The 25,336-nt window shown below is 29.0% G+C and overlaps 2 protein-coding genes across 12 annotated transcripts in view; one reads left to right on the top strand and one right to left on the bottom strand.

Moving 5' to 3' along the window:
- The first annotated feature begins 5,820 nt into the window (after window positions 1-5,820).
- On the top strand, window positions 5,821-8,818 carry LOC132933786 (tubulin beta chain-like). The gene is made up of 5 exons (XM_061000061.1): window positions 5,821-5,895; window positions 6,114-6,222; window positions 6,397-6,592; window positions 6,669-6,828; window positions 8,003-8,818. The coding sequence occupies exons 1-5, from the start codon at window positions 5,839-5,841 to the stop codon at window positions 8,816-8,818; spliced, it is 1,338 nt and encodes a 445-aa protein (XP_060856044.1). The 5' UTR covers window positions 5,821-5,838.
- Window positions 8,819-11,622: 2,804 nt separating this feature from the next.
- The window catches only part of LOC132935251 (nuclear receptor coactivator 3-like), a 55,750-nt gene continuing 42,036 nt past the window's right edge, over window positions 11,623-25,336 (bottom strand). For 7 of the 11 annotated variants that reach the window (XM_061001728.1, XM_061001729.1, XM_061001733.1 and 4 more), the window contains 20 exons: window positions 23,871-24,033; window positions 21,815-21,943; window positions 21,364-21,747; window positions 21,077-21,295; window positions 20,776-21,002; window positions 19,318-20,035; window positions 19,005-19,130; window positions 18,448-18,853; window positions 18,279-18,374; window positions 17,882-18,112; window positions 17,641-17,819; window positions 17,416-17,571; window positions 17,078-17,296; window positions 16,867-17,018; window positions 15,964-16,090; window positions 15,780-15,893; window positions 15,488-15,704; window positions 15,223-15,393; window positions 15,070-15,152; window positions 11,624-14,659 (listed from right to left, as the gene is read on the bottom strand). In XM_061001728.1, coding sequence (XP_060857711.1) covers window positions 14,555-14,659; window positions 15,070-15,152; window positions 15,223-15,393; window positions 15,488-15,704; window positions 15,780-15,893; window positions 15,964-16,090; window positions 16,867-17,018; window positions 17,078-17,296; window positions 17,416-17,571; window positions 17,641-17,819; window positions 17,882-18,112; window positions 18,279-18,374; window positions 18,448-18,853; window positions 19,005-19,130; window positions 19,318-20,035; window positions 20,776-21,002; window positions 21,077-21,295; window positions 21,364-21,747; window positions 21,815-21,943; window positions 23,871-24,033 — 4,222 coding nt within the window. In that variant the 3' untranslated portion in view covers window positions 11,624-14,554. Of the gene's footprint in view, window positions 14,660-15,069; window positions 15,153-15,222; window positions 15,394-15,487; window positions 15,705-15,779; window positions 15,894-15,963; window positions 16,091-16,866; window positions 17,019-17,077; window positions 17,297-17,415; window positions 17,572-17,640; window positions 17,820-17,881; window positions 18,113-18,278; window positions 18,375-18,447; window positions 18,854-19,004; window positions 19,131-19,317; window positions 20,036-20,775; window positions 21,003-21,076; window positions 21,296-21,363; window positions 21,748-21,814; window positions 21,944-23,870; window positions 24,034-25,336 lie in introns of all 11 variants that reach the window. The other 4 variants (XM_061001735.1, XM_061001736.1, XM_061001727.1 and 1 more) reach the window with 3 other exon arrangements.

Genomic DNA, 25,336 nt, shown 5'->3' with positions numbered 1-25,336 from the left:
GAAATATTGTACAACAGACCCATTATCGTAGTGCTTATTAGAAACAAACGACTAGAATGGTTTGGACACACTTGGAGAGCAGATGGACAACTGATCAAAAAAGTACTCCTAGAAAAAATTAACAAAACTCCAAGGCCCCTAAGAAGTCCAAGAACCCGATGGATCGATGTAATAACCAGAGACCTTTAAGTAATAGACCATAATGCAACTTTTGAGCTGACTTACAACAGAGAGAGATGGCGAGACCTTTTGAAGGCAGCAATGGTCCTCAACGGACCGGTAAGCTGTGGAGAAGAAGAAGAGTGCATCATATGCACGGCTTCAAACTCCATTTATATGTGGTTACTGTACTCCTGTGCCATAGCTAAAAATGTCATTCTCGTTATTTTATGCGAGCGTATATTAGTGAGGACTGAGTGCTTTTAGTTTATAGTTTAATAATCTTATATTTTTAGTTGTACTAAATCAGTTATTGTCATGTACCTACAACCTACCATTTATAATTTATATAGAAGGGGGGTTGCAAAAACTACAAAAATTTCAGACTTTTCAGTTTTTCATTTATATCAGCTTAACAAAATTGTAGAACATTAAATTTTCTGAAATTTGGTTGATCAAACTAATTTTTAAACCAAAAATTAATAGAGATATAGCTGATCAAAGTTAGACAAAGTTTTTCAAACTGTAAAAAATTAGCTGAAAACGAAGGTTTTGGTTCTCTAACTATTTAATACCATCATTTCCATGTTAATTATGTCAATTACTAATTAACATCAACGTAATATGGGAACACCTATTTTTTTTTTATTGGATAACTCGCGGAAACATAGGCTATTGGGTTTGGGGAGGGAACTGTAGGTTTTTAGATTGGGTAGGTTGGTACAAGTGTGTGTTGTGTTTTGGCAGAATTTCTAATGGGGCACCCGTAGGTTTTTGCCATGTCCCGGGTGGGAGGTTGGCGGCACTTGTTTTCCGGACACCGAGACTTTCCCAAAGAAAAATGACGCCCGCGGCCGAGGTATCGAACCAGCGCCGGCTGCTCGGCCACTCCGTCCTAGAGATGGGCAAAATTTTTCAAACATCAATGTCATCGATGTATCGGATTTTCGAGTTTTAATATGTTTTTTCGATGTTTTAACATAAAACTTTTTTAGAACATGGAAAAATTTAAACAAAATAAAAAAAGTTCATGATCACCAGAATATCACGGCGTCCCGAGAGAAAAAACAGTGTGACGCAAAATACAATAAATATGAAAACATGTGTGATAACTTTTGGTGCAAGACAACATTACAAAGACAATACAAAAATTTCAAAACATCGATATTTTCTTCGATGTATCAATGACTAAACATCGATGTATCGACCATAAACATCGAAGTTTTTTGCCCACCTCTACAGTCCGTCCCCCACAACATTGTATATTGATTGATACAGGTATGATGTATAAATGTGTGATGTCGGTGACTCGACGCTTTCCGTTATCACAGTACAAACAGGCGTCACCCGATTGCGGCCCAAAGTAGGGCTTCAAAACGTTTTTATAATGTTACGAGTATAACGTTAAACGATTCAAAAAACGATTGAAATCAATAATGGATAACATATAGGTAACCGATAAAAGATTGAAAACTGATAATGGATTAGGAAGCAGAAACGATAAACGATTATAACTAAATATTAATATCGAATAACTTAACAGAAAACGATTTAAGATTGAAACATACATTGCATAACATTGTCAGAAAAAAAAATATTTATACAATTATATCTATCAGTAGAATAATATAATAGTTTAATATGGTTATTTTTGAAAACTGTGATTTAAAAATCAAAATACTATATAGTCTGTCCAGCAAGAGAACGCGACGCGCACCGACCAAAACTGGTTCTCCCACGCAACACTCTGCAATATGGGAACCGGTTTCTATAGCAAGGAGACGTGAGGGGATGCTCAGAATCGGCGAGTTCTCTCGCTGGACAGAATTTAGGTACCTCTTCAAAATAAAATAAATGTACCTACTTGATGTAAATATTTTCGTCTGATCCTTCTTTAATCCTTTTTTAATTTCTAGATCCGTGCCTGGTTGTAACTTAGGTACTGGCTAGGAGAGTAATGTTACACTAATTCAAATAACGTTTAAACGTAAAACGCTACATTTTTCATAGCGTTTTATTGTTAGTTACACTAAACGCATAAATTAAATAACGTTTAAATTCTTTATAACGTTAAACAGTCAATAGATCATAACGTTTAATATTCATACAACGGTAAACAGTATTATTTTTATTTTGATTTATGCCCTGGCCCAAAGTAACATTTTTACCTTTTTACCTATCCCGATTGCGGCCCGTATATAGTATGTAGTAAATACTATTTATACAAATTAAAATTAAAAAATCAAAAAAACATAAAATTATCTAACTTTAATTTTGTAAAAATAATAATAACAATAATATTAAGTTTTAAAAATCTACCTCTAATACTATAATTTAACACCACAATTATTTTAATATTTGACTATTAATTTACATAATATTCATTTTATTTCATATCTTTTTTTTTATTGTAAACAATTATTTTACTATTTTACTATTTATATGTATATACCTATTAATTATGATGCATTTAATGAAAATATATATTATAGATATTTCATTTTATTAATTATACGATATTTTGTGAACCAATGTCTGTTTAAACGCAATCGGGATACCTACTAATATTTTGGATAAAATACGACTATCTGAATTCGGGCCGCGATCGGGCATCTCCGGTACAAACATGACCTAATACTGCACATAATGCATAACTTTGTAAAATATTCTGATAGACCGTCTACAATCAGAATCGGTTTTCGTAGATAATACCTATGCATTATAATATCACTATTTATCGCTAAGTCCGGATTATAGGAACACGCTACAGCTCTCGGCTCGGCTAACAAAACTTTTAACTTAAAATTACCCACACGGTGCCTATATCTAAATATTAAAATCAATAAGGGATATTTATAGGGGGGGGGGGAATCGTAGTTGGGGGGGGGGGGGGTTAAGGCCCTCCCTACCCACCATATTTGCACCACTGATTATACGGTCATAATATTATGAGGGGCTAAATATATTCTTGGTGAGGCCTTTTTTTTTTTTTTTTTTACAGAGTTGGTGTTTTATATTCAATAATGTAAATTTAAAATACCCACCTATAAGTTTATAACCTTTATATATATTTGTATGTTGTAGTAGGTACCTATTGTAATAATCGACAAAATATATATTTTAACAATATATTATATCAATATAAACTGGTTTTGTTACGTAAATCTGGTGTCTTCTCTTTTGGAACAGGATATACTATATATTAGGTAATACAATATGATCTAAGCATAGAAAATACGATACCTTAAAAAATAAAATGTTACAAATAACATCGATACTCAATAATAACAACTAATTAAATATCTTGAAAAATAAAATTGATAATAAAGATAAATTATTGAAGGTTGGAAGTTGGAACTTATAAGCTCTAACCACGATTATAAAGATGCTTTAGGTATTTTTGTTTCTGTAACAGAGGCGCTGCCCAGCTGCCGCGCTGGCCCATAAATTAATATTGCTCTATTCGCCGCTTGCCTATTGTGATACTTTACGATGTTGATGTTCCTATGTTAAATGTACGTAGTGAATTTAGAATAAATATGACTTAATGATTTAATATAATATTATGTAATATTTAAAATATTTAAAAGTATAATAGAAAAAAATGTGTAGCTGGTACGGAGATGGTACCTAAACATGTGTTCCCAATCGTTCTTCCATTTCCCATGTAAAAATTTATATTATTATAAATTTTATATTATTTAATATCGTTGAGTTTTATGCCCAAACGTGTTCCGGCCATTATTTTTACAAATAATCCGTATTTTATTAGTTGAAAAATTGCCATATTAGGTATAGGTGCTCTTTTTTATTTGTTTGACGCTAACAATATTTATTTTATAATTTTTATTTTTATATTTTTTTTGCGTTTATCAGATAATGGTTTGCAAGTTTTTTTTTTCGCTTTGCCTCCCCCCAATTTTCGAATCCTGGAAACGCCATTGGGTTTATGATGATGTATTTAGGTACCTAATGACGTGTAAAACACAAGCGGAAGCGTTCGTTTAAATTTAAATCGTACACCTCAATAGTTGATAAATAATAACAATTTATGACAAGTTGACAATTAATAATTACTAATTAGGTAGATACCTAGTAATTATTTTTAACCTAATTTTTATATTTTAATTATTTTCCTTGTTGTTCAATAATTTGTTGTACTCTAGGAAAATTTAAAAAAATGAAAAAAATCTACAGCATCTTCTAATATTTTTAAAATATTATAGTTATGAAGTATAATAAAGAAGTATTAAAATAAAATTCACAAAATATTTATACCTACCTACCATTTACATTTATTTTTATTTATTATTTTATTTTAGAGCAAAGACATTAATAATAGAGTACAGATAAGCAACTAAAACGTATATCGAAAAAAAGAAAAGTTACCTACTGTATTTGCATCAACAATGATACTGTATGTATAGTATCTACATGGCTACATTTTATCAAAATATACTATATATATACAGCAAAGCAAAATTTCCGGGTTTTTTTTTGCAAAAATCACCTAATTAATTGGATTCTATAATAGTATCATCAAAGAAAAATGGATAAGAAATAATCTAAACAGCCATCTATGAAGTTGCATATTTAAGGGGCCCGGTGCCAGTTTATCAAATTTTCCGCAATTCTATAAAATTTGAGAATACAATTTTATATTTTAGTTGCCACCTTAATTATAATACTTTTCCACTAATCTACTACCCGATACCTTAGCTATTTAGGGAAGGGATTTATAAGGTGTATTATATAAAAAAAAATGGCTTCCCTAGAATAATTCTCAGGTCTTGTTGAATTTTAATATCTAAAAGATGAAGACTTCCTACAGGCCACATTAAATCTTCTATTTTATTTTAAATAATGGTATAATATAATTTATAAAAAAACGCTTAAAATTGTATTATTTTGAAGACTTATAAAGTTTGAGATTAAAATATTAAAAAATGGAGTTCGATGCGTTCTGTAGAATATTTCCCACTATTAGTTAAAAAAAATTATCAAATTTGATTGATTCTTCAGAACAGGATCATTATTCCCATTGAGTGTATTTTTGTGTACAGAATTACATTCTCACCGGGCGCCTTAATATATTATATAATATATATGAATATAATATTATGTATAAAAACTATATACTTAAAAGTTTATTTAATGAATGCAGATATATTTATTAATTATTATTGATACAAGAATATTAATACAAAAATGATTAGATATAACCATATAGGTATAATTACATAATATTCAATTAACTTACCTGAAGTTTTAATGGCAATATTTAATAAAAAATAAAATTCCAAATTGAATATTCATATGATATAAAACATAATATACAAGTATATAAGTACACTCAAAGTGAAAATTATAAGTATAATACTCAACTCAACAAACAATAATTAATTCAATTCCGAACACTTCCCCCAGTTACAATACAAAATATATTAACAAGCGTCTTTGGAAACAAAAACCATCGATGATTTTCATACGATCATCTGTCATTTATGATGTTTAGCTGGCCATTTTGATGTACGAGAATGTTATTATTCTACTCGGTCGCTATGCATTTATGTTAGTGTATTATTGTACAAACGTTTAATGAACTCAGTTATATTTTTCGTCTTTCACACAACATATTTTCGTTTTTAAATTTAATTAGATTACCGGTGTATAATAATCATGCGTGAAATTTGTCATTTACAAGCTGGTCAATGTGGAAATCAAATTGGTGCAAAGGTAATATAGATGGATTATAGTGTTAATTGCTATATTATAAATTAGCGATAGCTTTAATAACATTTAGGTACATATAACTAAAAATTCAATTTATAATTTATCATCGTGAAACAACATTTAAAAAAAAAACTATTTATAAATATCGGTAGCTACTACCTATACGCATGTACAATGTACACACGCAATTAAATATTACAAATTTATTATAAATTGTTTAGTTTTGGGAAGTCATTTCCGATGAACACGGCATTGATCCAACCGGATCATATCATGGAGATTCTGATCTACAACTAGAACGAATCAATGTCTATTATACTGAAGCGCTCGGTAAATTTTAATTAATTAACCTAAGGTCCGTAGTTAGGTACTAGTTAATACTTAATAGTTATACTGTATTATTCTGTAATATCATTACTTATTATAATTACTATTGTGATGTAATGTAACTTAATGTAATAATAATAAAAAAAAATGTTACAATTACTTTTGTCGAAATGTTAGGTGGTAAGTATGTACCTCGAGCAATTCTTGTGGATTTGGAACCTGGTACCATGGACTCAGTGAGATCTGGTCCTTTTGGTCAAATTTTCCGCCCAGATAACTTTGTTTTTGGGCAATCCGGGGCGGGCAATAATTGGGCCAAAGGACATTATACAGAAGGTGCAGAGTTAGTGGATTCAGTTTTAGACGTAGTCAGGTACTTTAATATGAAGAATTTTACCTAACTATCCGATCACCATGTTAAATAATTCTATACAAAATTTGTATTTCAGGAAAGAAGCAGAAAGTTGCGATTGCCTGCAAGGGTTCCAACTGACCCATTCGTTAGGCGGAGGAACTGGTTCCGGGATGGGTACACTTTTGATATCTAAAATTCGTGAGGAATATCCGGACCGTATTATGACCACATACAGTATTGTTCCTTCACCCAAGGTATAAAATCATTTGTCATTAAAACTAAATTCTTAAAATAAAAATAGTTCTTATTGTATTTTATTTTTACAAAATATTAATATATATATTAATATTTATATAAATTTTAGTTTGAAATGTTTAAATATTTATTTTTATATTATTATGTAGGCATAGGCGTAAACTGAGGGGCACGCCTTGATATTTTGTAATTTAATTAGAAAAATATTATCGATAAGTCATTTTAGCTATGTAAGAATTATTTTATCAAGACGTAAAGTTTAATATTTTAAACGATTAACTATAGAAAATAAAATTAATGGATCAATCAAAAATGTTTAATCATTACCATTTGCCATCACGATACATCATGATAACAATATTTAATCTCTTCTTATAATTCGCAAGTAAAAACAAAACCAAGGCGAAACTTTGAGTTTGAGACATGAAGATATTTTAGAAATTTGTAAAATGTATACAATAATACAATATATATACTAAACATACTACTTTTAAAATATTGCGACTGTTATTTAGTTATTCACATTTGTTTAGTTTTTTAAGATTCTGAGCGGAGTGAGGAAGCTAGTGGTTTTACAATGGTGTTTATTTTTTATTTAATTTTTATCCTGTATACAAAATTTATACCAGAAGGAGTGCTTCGATTTCAACATATAGTATTATCTTTAAGCAAATTGGATCAAGCTGGGTACTTTAGAGAGGTCATTTTTCGATTTTCTCAATAATTTAATGTCACGGGAAAAACCACCGAAAAAATCGCTAAAAATGGGATTTTAATTTCTAACGCTTTGTTTATCACCATAGAAACGAATGAATAATTATAATATTATAATATCAATTCAACTTACAAACTATAATAACAATATAAAATATTCAGACTGACAAACCGTCTCCGCTCAGAATCATTTTTCTTATAAAATTATATTAAATCATTGAATTCAAGTTTAATACAATCCATTATACATTGGACCCACTTGTAAACTAATGTACAGCAGAGTGACATCCACTTACCCGCTTTTTTTTCCATTAATGTTGATTTATGTATTGCACATAAATGATTATTTCAATCAATTTAAATCTACCAATAAATCAATAAAATACCTGAACAATGTAAAAATAAATATGTACATTATAATCTAACCTAACTGTAACTATCCGAAATGTTTGTGTGTAGGTATCAGATACCGTGGTGGAACCGTACAACTCCACATTATCCGTGCACCAGCTTGTGGAGAACACCGACAAAACGTTTTGCATCGACAACGAAGCGCTGTACGACATATGCTTCCGGACTCTAAAGCTTACCACACCCACGTACGGTGACTTGAACCACTTGGTGTCGGCGGCCATGTGCGGCGTAACCACGTGCTTCCGGTTCCCCGGGCAGCTCAACTCCGATCTCCGAAAACTGGCCGTCAACATGGTGCCGTTCCCGCGTCTCCATTTCTTCATCACCGGGTTTGCACCACTTACATCCCGTGGCAGCCAGCAGTACCGTGCACTGACCGTCCCTGAACTAGTGCAGCAAATGTTTGACGCTAAAAACATGATGGCAGCGTGCGACCCGCGCCACGGCCGGTACCTGACAGCTGCTAGCATATTCCGCGGCCGTATGTCCATGAAAGAGGTGGACGAGCAGATGCTCAACGTGCAGACAAAGAACTCCAGCTACTTCGTCGAATGGATACCCAACAACACAAAAACCGCAGTGTGCGACATACCACCCAGGGGCCTAAAGATGTCGGCCACGTTTATCGGCAACACAACAGCTATACAGGAGATGTTCAAGCGCGTATCCGAGCAGTTCACATCCATGTTCCGGCGCAAGGCTTTCTTGCATTGGTACACCGGTGAGGGCATGGACGAGATGGAGTTCACCGAGGCAGAATCTAACATGAATGACCTGGTGTCCGAGTATCAACAGTACCAAGACGCGACCGTTGATGAGGAAGGCGAAGGAGATGACGACGAGGAGGACGCAGATGCATAAGCCTGCTGCAGCAGCCACAGCTGTTACCCATGTATTTCAATTACTATTACATTATATACGTTCAACTAAAAATTATGGTTTTGTAATGTGAGATGCGTCCATTGCAAGTAATCGCAAATCAAAAAAAAATTGTCATAGATGTAGTGTGAATTGTGCTGTATACGCACACGAAATATATATAATAGGTACTTATTACTTACCATGCATGTAACATATTCTGTTTAAACATATTATTATTAATTATTGTTTTTACTGGCAATCAAAATATATATAACTAAATTCTATTGATTTATGTCTCTGAAAGTAGGTAGATAATATAACACCACTGCCACATGTCTAATGTGAACACTGAATACCTTAATATTATACTACAGTTCGATAGGTTATATCTACTTCCTGGAATTTTCAAATACCTAAATATACATATTTAGGCACTGTAATAGATATGACATATTTTTGGGGACCCAAACTTTTGTTCACCAGCTGGTATTTAGGTAATTTAAGGCAGAGGTTTTCATGTTTTTTTTTAACACACCAGAGCACCACTCATTTTTATTACGGATCAGTCACGGTCAAAAATCGAAGTTTAAATGTTTATAAAAAAAAATTGTGCCAATGTATTTTCAATATTTTTCAACTACTATTGTAACAATATATCAAGAGCCTTGTATTAATTTTTCACGCTTTTTGACCCAACAAATAACATTTTATGATCATTTATAGAAAAAAAAACTAAAAATATTTAAAATCGAAAATGTCCGTAAACAGCTCAAAATATTTTGAAAATTTTATCGTGGTTAGAAAATGTTAGTGCATGTTGATTGTTGGGCATAGGGGTGGATCTGTCTTTGCCATAAGATGATTGTGTGTGAGTTTCGTGTAACCAATTCTAAGTCGATTGAAAATTACTTCATTTTTTCTGTTTAAATCAGTGTAATTCGGCCAGAGTTCAACAGAGTGCTTAATTATTTATATTATAGTTAAATAAATAAATAATAACAAACTCAAAACTCAAAATTAAAATAATAGTTTAGGAACTTACTAATAGTTAGTTAATATTAAATATTAATAAATTAATATTAACTAATGTCTAATTTATAGATCTGCGGTTATACAAGACAAATTATGATGGTATCTTGCGTATTTTGATAAAAATGCAGAATGATGAAGCGCCCCTCGCATATCCCTTAAAAATAGTAGCAGGGAGATGTTATTATAAGGGAGATGCATGATTTTCGACGAAATAAGCGGAGGGATGGAAAATATAAATTATAAAAGTGGAGGGACGTCATCCCATCCCCCACCCACCCCTTTGACCTCTGATTGTGCATCAATTAATCGAATTAGGTCTCGTTTAATTTATCAAGCGAATTATGTTCAGTCGAATTGAATCAGGATTTGACAAACTACAAGGTCATAGGGAGAAAAAGCTAATTTATAAGTATACGCTTCTACAATTTGTTGTACATTTTTAGAGAACCTATTGTAATTATTTTTATTACAATGATGGGACAGTACGACATAGATACCTTCATTCTTTATACAAATTATTTTTGTAATTGTAATTTTTTTTTCATGTTTAAAACTTATAAATCGAGTTTCTTTTATTTTTCCAATTCAAGCACTGCACATAGCACATAATATAGGTAGTTATTAATTCTCTTAAAGCGAAAGATAGGCTTTTAGTAGTATTGATTCAACACTGGTAGTTGGTAGAGTGTAAAAGAATTTAACAACAGCATAATATATACATTTGGCCAGAACTTCTTATCACTTAAGTAGCTTGAGTTGAAAGAAATATTATCTGTAATTAATTCAGATCATTCATTTTATCGCAAGTTTGAGAAAGTAAATAATATGTTTTCATTGTAGGAATTTAGCCTCTTTATTATTCGCTTCCTTGTACCTATAAGCTAGATTAAATACTCCTGACAACATTACCAACGCAGAGATCATTATTTACACATGTCAGTCATTTTAATTTTGACAGTTTTGAAATCCATCACAGTCCTTTAAATTTATTTTCAGTTTAAACTATTGGCTGTATTTCATTAAAAAATTATATATTTGTATTCTGTATTCACATTTAGTATTTTTTTGTAATGCTTATTTAAAACATATTTATTTAGATCTTGCCAAGCAAATATTATAAAATTAATTACCAAACAGCTGTATGCACATTGCACAGGTATACACGGCCAGAAAAAACACTGAGTACCAAGTCAATAATTGAGTACTATATACAATAAGAAGCAACCGTAAGAATTTTAAACTTTTAGCTTACTATGGATGGTATCATTTATATGATCATTGATCATATATCAAAATTGTATAACAATTTTAAGTCTTGTTTATTTACCAATTGTACCTAACCTAACAAATTGTAGTTCTTGTAAAAAGTAGTTTGAATGACAAGATTTTAAGTCATAAATTTAAAATAATATTTACCGTAATATGTCAATAATGAGGGATGGAAATGTATTTAAATAACACATATAGTATAAAGAAAGTCTATTTAGACATAAACATCAATTTTCAAAACATAAAAAATATTCAGGAATACACCTAATTATCCATACAATTTAGGAATTAATTATCCTTACTATCTTAATTTTATAAGTATATATATACACATATATACTTAGATATAATATAGTATTAACTTTTCTTTAATAAAATATTAAAAAATTGCATTATTACATTAATAAATCCACAAAATAAAACTTTACATAACCAAAATTAAATTGCAACATAGTAATAATAATAATCATATAATATAAATTAAAAAATTACATCCATAAAAATAACTAGTAAATTCTTGTGGTATACAGTTCTACATTAAAAAATTATTCACATTTAATGTGTAGTACATAAATAAATATTTTTTAAACAATGTATATATAATAATATATCTGTATGTAATATATATAAATTTGTGTATAATATACATACTTCACGATAAATGTAATTTAGTTCATCAGAAATTATATACTTATATAATAATAAAACAAGATGCCGACTTGATAACATATTTTTCAAAAATAAAATTTTAATGCTACTTAAATATGTGAGTTACCATTCTTAAAATTTCTTATTTTTCAAAACACAGAAAAAATATAAACTATTTATAAAATTGTAAAATTTACTCTCATTCATATTAAAAATAGTAAATATTATTAGGTTTAAAAATATATTTTTTGTTAATTAATTTTTTGCATTTAAAATTTAAATTCATGAGAATTGAGAAATGTTTGAGTCATGTTTGTTACTAAAAAAAATATAAATAAATAAACAAAAATATTTATTCTTTACGTTAAATTAAAATTATATTTCAAAAAAGATAACACTGTTAATTCATTTAAATGAAAAACGTGCATATATATCATTTTAAATTAAATTAATAAGAACTGTTACAAAAATAATGGAATAAAAAATTGCAAAATTTTTTTCTCATTATCACATACGAGATAATTTCATATAACCTTCACATTTAGTATCAACTTTTACATTATTTACATATAAAACAAGTGTATAAATAAAATAACTATTTCAACACACACATTCCCACATTAACAATGCATATCTCCCTGCGTTAAGAATACTTAATGAATAATAATTAAAAATTAAAAATTAATAATAATAACCCAAATTGGTCAATGTACAATGTTGCTTAAAAATTTAAGAAATATAATTATACATTAGATAAATCTAAATTATTCTAAAGCTATTGTTGTGTAACATTACACAATAGACTTGAAACTATATATATATATAAAAAAAATATATATAATAATAATACACCACATACAAACACCCCTATATTACATATATATTTTGCAATAACCTGAGTGTATTTCATAGGTAACTATAATATAATATTATAAGAATATTAATTGGCAAATAACACCCTACATATATATTTTTCAAAAATAACACCAAACGTGTATTAATTATACTAATTTTAACATTAAACAACATCAACCAGATAACCTAGAAGAATTCAATTTCAGCGTTTGGTGCTTACTGTTGATAATATTTTAACTAATTGTAGTTAACTGTATTAATAAAATGGGCAATAATAATAATAATAATAATAATAAAATGAATGTACACCTAGGAATAAAATTGAATGATACATGACTTCTTAAAAATCTAGGTTTTAAGACAGAAAAAAAAATTATTTGTAAATAATAACAAAAGGAACTTAAAAAAAGAAAACTCGCAACAACAACAGTAAAAATAATAATATATAATAATAAAAATATAATAATAGTAAGCAAAATAACGACTTATTATTATTAAAACGTGTTAAAAGATACTTGGTTAAACATTTTTTCACAAACATAATTGTTTTTCATACATTTTTAAATAAAATATAAAAATTGTTATAAGTGTTTTAATCCTCTAATAATATTAAAGATATAATGTTATTACATGAACAAGCAAAATTGCTGAACACAATTAGGAATTAAAAACATAATTGCTTGCCACTGTATTTTAATTGAGAAATAAGCATGTGATAAAAATAATTAAATCGATCAAGTGAATTGAATAATGGAATCCAGTATCTTTTACCAGGAGGAACAAGAAGAAGAAGAAGAAAACTAATTTAACAAGAAATAATATTCAACTTATAACAAGGTAATTTAAAATCATAGAGTAAGAGCCCGTTGTTTATATTTGGGGTTTGAATGTGTTGACTCTAACTGAAAATATTTATATTTAGATGAATTTTAATAGTATACCAGTTACAGACAACTATGAAACATCTGAAAAGGACAATACCTATGAATTTAAGAACCTTAGAATGTAACATTACTATAAATTCCAGAAATAAAACTGCAGGAAGACCAAAGAAAATAATTATATCAAAACAATAATGAAAGTGAAAGGTAAAGAGAAAAAGAAAAACATAATTAAAAAAAATAAAATAAAAATAATCAATAATTAATTTATAATCAATCAATAATATTAGTAGGAAGACATTTTGTTGATATGTAGTCACCGTATGAAACCCAATGACATTAAACTGATCATTGTAGTTGGTATTGTAAAACGCACTAACGATCAAACATATCAATAAACATTAACAAAACTATTGACAAATTAACAAAAAAAAAGGTGTTTGTAATAATAATAATAAAAAAATAAATATATATTAAGTGCTGATAAAATAAAATAATAGGGAATATTTGTTGAAATTTTTTCTAATTACTGTATACTGTATATAATATTATACAAATATGATGAATGATGCTATTTGATTACCACAAATAACAAGAGCACACAAATGAACATTGAACACAATACATGAACAAATGCTAACTATGACTGGACTCCATTGAAAATAATTGTTCTTAAATACTGATTTCCATCGATAATTAAAAAAAATAAAATAAAAAGCAAGGTAAAATTGTTATCAAAACTACAATAGAAACTAATTTACAATATTACATTGGCAAGTAAAACAAAACAATGATTAATAACTTATCCTTATTAATAAATAAAACAACATGTAACATTAAAGCCTATATTCTAAAAATATTATGTACACCTATTTAAGTAAAGTAGGTAGGTTTGTACATAGTTAAATTGTTAAAATGCCAAATTGTTTTTTTACTATTAAATTAAATAAGTAAATAAAAAACTAAATACATAATATGAAAAAAAAATAACCAAAACAGTTCATCCCAAAATGTTTCCCACTTTTACAAAAAGTAAAAAAGAAGTATTTATTTATTTTTCCGAAAGCAATTTTTGCAGAAGAGAAGATGATTTTTGGTCTGTTACGTTAGTGGTTGAATTTGCACTACTAGTTCTCGGAGAGTCATTCATTGGATTCTAAAAAATAAAAATAAAAATGATAATTTGTGCATAAAAAGTGTAATTATATACAGGCCACTCTTAACTAATGGGAGCAAGAACTTTAATTTTCAATGTTACAACACAATTTTTCTATTTCTATCTAAAGCATGTATCTATATTAATTTGAACTATTAACTATCAAATGTACAACTGAAATATTACTCTGTAATTTAATTTTATATTAGTATCTTTGTAACATACCAACAATAATAAATAAATAGATTATAGTCCATTTTGAATACAAACATTTTATAATAGTTAAACGGTGCCAATTACTTGAAATCATTGTGGTCTACATACCACTTTTATTTTAAATGTCACAACGACAATAATAAATTATAAACATAATCCCATTCCCATTCATGTCACCACTACTATTAACTCACCCTTGCAGGCATTCCTTGGGGCTGTGGTGAGGACGAACTTAAATCTGAATTTAAACTAGACCACTTGGGACTTTCATTACCACCTGAAATTTGCAGTACTATTAGTAATAAGTTATGACAAATATATTTATAAATATTATATTTTTTCTATACCTGTAGGAGACATATCAAAATTTAAGCCCAATGAATCGAGTTCTGCGGAATTAACATTTTGTCCAGGTAATAATTGGTTAGATAACCGAGTAATTCCCTGTTGTTGACTACGAACACCTACAAATGCCCGCAGCTCATTTCTAGTAAATTCTGTGACACCATTATTCCCGCCTGTATTATTATAAATATGAGCTCAATCAAAATATTAAGATTATTAAAATTATTAATTAAATATTTGAAACATATTATATGTTTTCATTTTTACCCTGAATTTGTGAATTAGTAGTTGTCATATTTATATTTCTAGGTAACCGGAATTGCTGTTGCTGTTGTTGCTGTTGTGGCTGACAATTGGTATTAGGTGGTACTTCGGTATTATAACCTACAGGACTTGTTAGTACACGAGTGGCACTTCCGTGACTTTGTTGCTGTTGATTAAGAAAATTTTGTCTCACAGAACTGTTATTGAAACCACCAGTGATCTAAAATTAAAATAAATTATAATTTAAATTACTTTAGTTTGAACACAAAAAAATAAATTAAAAATCATTTTATACCTGTAGTTGAGCATTAAGCATAGGATTCTGTTGTTGATGTAATGTCAATCTCTGTTGAGTCCACACCCCAGGTTGTTGAGTTTGGCTATTATAAATATTTTGTGTTTGCTGTTGCTATAATAACAATAAATAAGTTAAATATTATAATACTAGGTATAAAAATAAAAAAATAAAATAAATTTACTTGGCTAACACAGGGGTTGATAGGATTTTGATATTGTGAATGTGATGATGGAGACATTCTTGAAGTGGCTTGTTGTACAATTTGTTGCGCTTGTGTAGTGGTTTGAGTTTGTGTAGTAGTTCCATAGCTAGAAAAAAAAAATATAACATTAAGTATTAGTGTTTTAAAATTACATATTTCAATAAATATATTTTTTAAGTACGGATTATACCATATATTTTAAAAACCGTACCTGGCTGACTCGATATATTTTTGATTGTTTTTACTATATTAAACTATTGTTGGTCACAATATAACTTTCTAACTGGTTTTTAATACATGTTATAACAGACTAAGACCTTGAAACTATTCTAAGAGATTAAGACCTAACAAAAGCAGTAATATTGATAATTCATATAACAATATGTAGACATCGTCAAACAGCGCTACGTGATTGAGTTTTTCCCAATATATTCAATTATTACCTTCATATGGTCTATATAGTAGATCTTTAGTATATATTACTGGTACAACCCCGGTAGGTAACAAATTATGAACTGATCAATATAACTATTTTTAAAAGACCCAAACATAATTTTTAAACTATCAATGCTAAACAGCATTTATAATGACAGGTTTTCTCGTAAAATGAGTGATGAATTAGTGTCTATGTTTGGCGTACGAAAAGTTGTAAGAAAACAAGTCTAAAAGTTGAGATCAATATACATTTTAGGATTCGATCCCAAAATTATATTAAAAAATATTGTTGTTACACTAGCAAATATGGTGGAGATTATGAAAAAAATATATAAATTCAAATAGTTTCTTTAAAAGACAAATATAAACTTTTTTAAGTGTAGATTATTAATTTTACTCAACACCAGTACACTAGATATTAGTATATTACAAAGTACTATTACTCACTTTAACATAGGGAAAGACTGTTGTGTAAGAGTAGAATAGGGGGGTTGTCGGTTAGATGAAGGTGAGATCTGAGACGAATTGAGCAACACACTGCAGGGAGCAGCATAAACTGGACTTAGTTGAGATTGTGAATCAGGTACACTCGAGGAACGCTGAAAAACACAATTTAATGTAATAAAATATATCCTTAAATATTAAGCGTTTTTATTACTTGTAACGCAACATTAGGTGGACCAGTATTATTTAACAATGAATCTATAGTTTGCAAAGCAGTGGTAGGATCTGGGGTTGGTAAAGTTGCAGCATTTGTTGTAACAACCATTATTTTTTGTTGCTGTTGTTGTTGTAAAAGTCTTTGCTTCTGTTGTTGTTGCTGAATCAACCTTTGTTTTTGTTGCTGTTGCTGTTGCAATAATAACTGTTGTTGTTGCTAATTAAAAAAGTAAATAGTTATTTATAAAAACATTGAAACTTTTAAACATAATATGAACTTATGATTTAAAATTATTTAAAGTAATAATGATGTATTATATTTTTCATAAAACTAACCAAAGGCGGAGTTTGAACATTCTTAGGATATGGTGGCCTAGGTGATTGCTGTGGATTGAATCTGACACTGTTTTTTTGTTGTGGTTGATATGCTGGAGGTGGAATAAATTGGTTTTGTGCATGATGATTGCTTCCAGTTGGAGAACCATAGTTTAACTAAAATTTTAATATTCAATTCTATAGTATAAGAATATTAAATAAATGTAGTCTGTCACAAATATTTACTGGTGAAGGCGATTCAACTGTAGATTCAACTTGCATCAAAGATTTTTGAATTGCATTAACAGCCATTTTTTCATTCATTAAAGAATTGTAAGAATTTTGGTTGGTAGTGTTTTGTCCAACAGGATTGGGGACGTTTGGTGTTTCTAAAACGTTGAATAAGTTTAACAATGTCGAATTATCTGCAATATAAATTAAAAATTATAGCATTTCAATAAGATTATATACTTTAAAAATATCTTACCTGAAGTAACATTCATGATGTCCATGACTTCTTCTAAAAGATCTGACAATTCTGGATCCGAATTAAATGGTAATGAGTTACTATTTGATTCAGCTATATTACTCAATAGAGAACTATAACCACTAATAGCTGAGGAGGTAACTTGTCGCATTTGTTGTAATTGAATTTGGTTTTGACTTTGGAGAGCCTGTGGTTGATCCAGCATATGATTTAGGTACAAGTTATTACCACCTAGCGAAAGAAAATATATTAGTTAAACTAAAAAAGAGGAGTTGTTGCATGAATTAGTTATTTTACATATGAAAAGTAAGTATGTGTAAGTTAACATAATACACAAGCATGTATTGAATGTATAATATGTTACTTTAATTTAATTTATAGTCATAATTATAATTACTTTTTTGCAGTAAAATCCGTTGGTGACTTTGAAGTTGGGTTTGCACACTTGATGAAGTCATTGAATGTTGTCCACTGTTCATGTTCCAGCCACCAGCTACAAAAAAAAAAATCAATTTACCGTCTGTTATTGCTAATTTACTTAAAAAGGTTAGATATGAAATACGAACCAGATTGTTGCTGCTGCTGCTGTTGTTGTTGCTGCTGATGTTTTATAATAGTAACTAATTTATCTTGTGGTGTAGCTGATATAACAGAAGCCGGTATTGCTGGTATAGCAGTAGGAGGAGGATCTTTGGCTAACAATGAAGCAAGCATTTTGTTTCGCTCGCGTAATTTACTATTGGTAACTTGTGCCTGAGAGCCACTAGGGCTTGGCATTGATTCAAGAACTGAAGGGCCTGAACTTCCTCCAGAACTATTGGTACGCTTCAATGGAGGATGATCATTTTCATCGTCAGCACTTATGCTATTACGTTTACGGCCATGGTTATGACTGTCAGGTGATGTTGGGGACAGAATACGAAAACCCACGCTATTCAGTAATAGGTCCTCATTTGAGTGTTGATTGTTTTGCTATAAAAGCAAATAAAAGGTCAATATAACATTATGAATTATATTTATAAAATTACACATTCAAATAAACAATTATTTTAGACTTTGGAAATAATATAAAAAATTAATCAAAAAACGTGCACACACAAATTATTTTTTTGCAATAAATTACCTCAAGCATGATTCCATGCTGCCTAACATTATCATCATCTTTTAGTAATTGTTGAAGAAGATCATTTTGTTTTTTAAGCCCTGCTCGAGCTTCAATATCTTCATCTTCACTTTTGTCATTTAATAACTGCAAGGTTTTATGAAAAATTTATTGTAGCCCAATATAACTGATCTCAGTTGATAATATAAAAATAAAAGTTTGAATATTTTGCAGAACTTATAATAAATATTAAAAAAAAATTATTTCCAAAATCATATAAAAAAAAAAAATTCAGAAGTTCTTATTTTTTATACAATTTAGTAGTTATACACACCTTAATCAACATATTGTTATTATTATTGCTGGTAGTAGCATTATTTGGAGTTGATGGGGAATCGTTCATGTTAGAATTGCTGCGAGATGCTTGCCGTACATTAGCAGGACTTGGTGGAGTGCTGTGATTAGTTGACTCGTCATCTGCACTTTGGGAAGCCATATCATCTGGATTCAACAATCCTTTTAATATATTATGTTTGTTCTTTGATACATTGTTGTCTTCAGATGATCCATCAGTTCGTTTCATCAGCAATGTTCGTAGTCGAGCTGATTCCATTCTATCCACACTACCACAAGAATCATAAGAATCCTTTGGTGATGGTATGAGTGGACTGAAAGGAAATGAAGAGTACTGAGTCTGTGCCACAGGAGTGTGTGGGTTGGACGATACTGTGGCTGGGCTAGGCACTGGTGTAGTTCTAGATGGGGCTTCAACTGAGTTTGTAGATGGTTCAGACCACTTATTTTCTTGCAACATATCACCAAAAGTCGTGCTTGGAAATAATCCGAAATCGGAAAAATTGAGATCAGATGACGGAGTCATGTTATAGTCATTACCGAATTTAGATTCAGATTGCAAGATCGACACAGACTGATTAGATCCAACACTATTAGACATTAATGATAATGGATCTGTCCCATTGAATGAGGCATTCATCTGTTCTGCTGCTGCTCGAGCACTATTGTTCTCAATCATAGCACACATTTCACTATCACTAAAAAATAAAATGTATAATATAATAGGGAACTAACAAATGATTTAAGAAATTAATGTTGTTTTATAATATGTTGTACTATCAAATAGCAATAGATCATTATTTTAAAATGATTAATTAATCTAATTACTGAATATAAAAATTAAATTGTTAACAATTAAGATAATAAATAAATTATAGTATAATCTTAAAAAAAAATGTTGTGTTAAAACTATTTGATATAAATATAAATATTAAGAAGACGCTAACCCGCATGTGTTGTTTCCATCTTACAAATTCACAACATTTGCACAGGACAACTATACTCCCTCTGTATTTATAGTAGAATTACCTTAATTTCAAAACATATAAGGATGAACTTTATCTGTGTCGAAGCGTTTTTGTTTTTTTTTAGCACTTACCAATAATGTTTAATAATTAAACCAAAAAAAACCTAATGATCTCAAACTGATAACTTTAATTGTATTTAAATAAATACAATTCAAGTTATATGTTATACAAATAATAAAAACGCAATATGACACAGATAAAGTTCTTCCCTATGCGTAGTGGAATTTGGGTAATTCTACTATAAATACAGAGGGAGCATAATTGTTCTGCGCAAAACAGATTTTGCTATGTTGTGTATTTGTAAGACAGAGACAACGCATGCGGATATAGCGTTAAATATCAATTTGAGGCGCTTTATTCTAATTTTTATTTGAAAATGCTACAAGTTTAAAATGTTAATTTTTTCTTACACAATGATTGAATGTGCTGCCATTATAAAGTCCATTTCATGATTTTCATTACTTTTGAAATACTTAGACTTAGTTTGAACCTTTACATATTTATCTTCAACTAAGTGTAACTTATAAACTGGACTTGTACCGAAACCTGCCCGACGTGTTTCTTGTAGATGGTTGGCCACTTTTATTACATCATTCTTATGACATTTATCATGTAACAATCTACCCACTAAACAATCCTGTAAATAGTATTTATATATAGCAAAACTTTTGTAAATTTAATAATGAATGATTTTTGACATTTTGATATTACCTTATTTATGTGTTGAGCATAAACTTCAGATACATCTTTGGTATCCAAAGCCAAAATCTTCCCATTTTGATCAAGTTTAATTGTAAACTGCTCCAAAGGAGGACTTAAATGTTTTTCATTATACGGCACTCGTCGTGCTATGCATAACAAATTCTGGCTAACGCCATCTGTACTATCTTCGTCATCGACCATACCACCATTAATTTTTGTAGACGATATCTAAGTAATTAAAATACAGTTAGTATAAAAGGCTGTCAAGTGAAACTATTATAATGCATTATAATTACCTGTAATGTTTCGTACTGGCTAACTCTTGTCTGTTTTTCTTCGATAGTTTGGTCTTGATCAGATGGAGGTTTGATTAATAGCCGGCAATTAAATTTTTTAGTAAACCTCTGATTCCAATTGTTCCCTTTGGAACCAGAGGGCGATTGCTCCATAAGAGGAGTGGTTGGTACGTTAGAGCCCAGAGAACCGATAGGCGAGTCGTAGATTAACAATGGGTTGTTTAAAAGAACACCAAACTTGGTGTGATCACCGTGGTGAATAATATTATAAACACTCTTACCAAGTAATTCTTCTTTGTTATAATGTAGAAATTGTTGTATATTTTCTGTCACAAATTCTATTTGACTGTCTGCATTTACAACGAATAAAAACCCGTCTAATGCCTACAAAAATGTATTTATTAATAATTTAATAACTAAGACATTACAATTAATTTTATGTATGACATACCGAAAGTAACAAAGGTGCCAACTCTGTATTTGATATTCTAGTTGGTTTTGACGAAGATACTTCGCCTTGTTGAACAGCGGCTTCTGTACTAATTAAACTTTCTGTTTGATCAGATGAAAGTCTATGAGTCTATAAGCAATAACACCAAACAATGTTAAAAAATAATTATTTTATAGTTGGATAAAAATTGTCAAATGATAAAAGTGTCATTATAGTAATTGTTATTATTAAAAGTAAATGAAAGTATAGTCTAAATTATATTTGTAGGTTTAATATAGTGTAATAAGTATTATAAATATCATATGCTTGAAGTTTAGTGTCAAATATAATTGATTATTAACTACTAATGTTAACTGGTTGGATTACCACTATGATAAGATAAATCTATAGCTTTCATTATTGTTATTGTTGTCAAATAAAAACACTCTAAACTATAAAGTATTATCACTCAACTTTGGGCTTGTATACAAAAAATAAACCATAAAATACATACTTCAACAATTCAAAATATGGCAAAAATAATAATAAGTGAATGTTTTGTATTTTGTTACTTAGTATACATAAAATTGTAATGATATTGAATTAAGTTTCACCTTCTTGATTTCCTATGAAAATTTAACTAAAAAAATATGTTAGGTTATAATACCTAAATATGTGCTAAATGTCTAAATACAACAACTAATGATTATTAGTTATAATCATATGGTTAGTTAACACACAAAATAATCTTGATAAATAGATATAATACATAATAAAACTAAATTACCTATATTTAAATTTTTAGTTTAGTTTACATTTTCATGGATCTACAAATCAGTGAAAAGCTAGATTTATTATTCAATTTCCATATAAATGGATATTTAAAAAAAATACATTTATAATAGCCAATAGGCAGAATAAGGCCCTGGATTCCCAGATGGATAACTTTTTATGAGGCTCCAAACTAACCTAACCAAAAATAAAATTTAACCTCATAGTACAAATTTAAATATAATAAATTACTTATTAAAACATAAAATAAAAATACTATAAATAGTTACTTAAAAATTAAAATTTTTTTAACCTTCTTAATACAAATAGGTACAACTATGACAAACAAAAAAATAATTTAGTTTTTCATTAAATAAATTCAAGGTCCTGTAGGTATTTTTAAATGCATAGAATTTATGAATATGATAAATGATTTTAAATTTTTGTGTAGCTAGTATGTATATAAAATTAATACTATTAGAGTATGATTTGATCGTGTTTTTTTTTATTGAGGATTGGGAATATAAGTGTTTTCCTTGAGCGCATGATTTTCACAGTATTTTCCTATATAAACGAATCCAACTTTCAAACTTATAAAATATATTCTTTTCAAATGCATTTCAATGAAAATATAAAAGCATCAACATTTTGTTTTACTTTGTATTATATTTAATTTTATATTAAAGTGAATTAATGAAATAGGTACAACACACTGTACAATTATACTTAATATTGTATGTATACGTAATCAATAGTTGTGACTTGTATAACATATTATTTTCAATATATATATATATAAATATTTACTAATAGACTATGGTTAAAATAGGCAGTCTATTCCCTTAATAGGGTTTAGTAAAAAGCTGAGAAGTAAACAAATAAAGTTAAATGATAAAAGTTGAAGCATAACCTACATTGAGAAACATTATAAAAATTATAAGTTTTTTAAATTAATATCCAAATAATTGATAAAATTAAAACAAGGGGTGTAAAAAGTAAGGATTTGTTTATATATCTTTTAACTTCAAGAAGAACCTATAGATAGAAAATATTGTTAAAATTTACATTTGATTGTTATATTATATAGTTAGTATAGTAAAGTATAGTAGTATACTAAATATAGTAAGTAATAACAATATAAAAACGAAATGTTTCTTTTAACCAACATATTTTCTAAAGCTCTGAAGCATGAAAAATGTTTAGGAATTATTATTTAGTTATTTAGAAATAAATAAATAATTATAACCTAAGAAATAGGAATAAATGAAATAAGTAAAAAGGATAAAAATGAAGAATATTGTCTTACCCCGGCTCGCACCTGATTCACAGTTTCCTGTAAAATGGCGCACTTATCAGGTTTTACAGACAAGGAATTCATGTCCGCAAAACTAGCTGAGATCAACTCGGCCAGCTCCTCGATGTAAATATTTTCCTGTTCTCGACGACGTTTTTCATTACGGCACTTGTTTCTGAAAATAAATGATTTAATAATGTTAAAAGTTCAAAGTGTTAAGATTTGCAGATTTAAGGGACGGCAACATTAGTTGCTGTCCATAGAAAGCGGCCAAATGTTGAGATACGATTTTTATAAGTAATATTAATTAATTGGCAAACTTTGCAACAGTTGTTAAGACTTAGAAAGATCACTTATACAGAGTAAATACAGTATTCTTCTCGCATTTGATAAGTCACTTTAGGGGCAGAATATTAACTTAAGAGGACGTTGTACCCGCATGCGTTTCTCCGTCTTACAAATGTACACATAGCAAAAACTGTTTTGCGTGGGAAAGAACCGAGAACGCTTCAATCCTAACTAAGAAACGAAATTTTCACCACATAAAATGAAGAACTTTGGCTTTGCAATATCGTTTTTTATTTTTTCGTTATCGGAACTTCAAAAAAGTTATTAAAGTTTGAAAACACAAATAATAATGGATTTTGAAACAATAAGAACTTTTTCGAGAATAAGTAATATCAAAAAAATAAAAACGATATTGCACAGCCAAAGTTTTCCTTTATATAATGTGGTGAAAATTTCGTTTCTTAGTTATGACTGTAGCCCTCTCAGTTCTTTACCGCGCCAAAACGTTTTTGTACGGCATACTGCATAGTACGTGTGTAAGACGGAAACAACCAACCTATGCGGGTGGCGACGTCCTCTTTTTTTTTTATCATGTTTTTGAATTATTCAGAAAAACACGAAACGCCAACTGTTAAATTGAGCATAAATATAAATACAAATAATTCAACAATATTCAATGGAAATGTCGAGCATATTATTATAGGTACCTATATATGGTACCTATAATTGAAATTATAGAATATTATTATAAAAACTTACTCGTGAAATAATATACACATTTAGCGATGGGATTTAGATGCACTTTATGTTGTTTTCCAAAGCTAGCTACACAATGCTCGTCGTATAACATAATATACAATTTATGTATTTTTGAATCAAAATCAGAAGTCTTGATTTAAATGTTAAGGTTTTTTAAGGCATTCATTACTTAATTTTGGTTTTTTAAAAATTTTTACTAACGTAACTTTGTATGGTGTTAAAAAAGTTTTGATCTTATCAAATAATGTTAAGAGGACACCACACCCGAATGTGATGTTTAGCTTCGTTAGTTTAAAAATTAGTGTGAATTGACCTCTTATACAATTTAAAGGTAAGATTATTATCTAGGTCATCTCATAGGATTTGTATTATATTTTAATTTTAAAGTGAGTTATGAGTATTTTAAAAATGTAAATTATTTGTATAATTAT

The sequence above is a fragment of the Metopolophium dirhodum genome, chromosome 1 (genome assembly GCF_019925205.1).
Source record: "Metopolophium dirhodum isolate CAU chromosome 1, ASM1992520v1, whole genome shotgun sequence".
NCBI lineage: Eukaryota > Metazoa > Arthropoda > Insecta > Hemiptera > Aphididae > Metopolophium > Metopolophium dirhodum.
Note: the sequence above shows the minus strand (reverse complement) of the source record. Positions and strands in the feature narration are given on the sequence as shown.

Coding starts and splice junctions, on each gene's coding strand:
- LOC132933786 (XM_061000061.1), top strand. CDS start 5,839: ATGCGTGAAATTTGTCATTTACAAGCTGGTCAATGTGGAAATCAAATT. Junction 6,593..6,668: donor TCAGTTTTAGACGTAGTCAG/GTACTTTAATAT, acceptor TTTGTATTTCAG/GAAAGAAGCAGAAAGTTGCG. Junction 6,829..8,002: donor GTATTGTTCCTTCACCCAAG/GTATAAAATCAT, acceptor GTTTGTGTGTAG/GTATCAGATACCGTGGTGGA.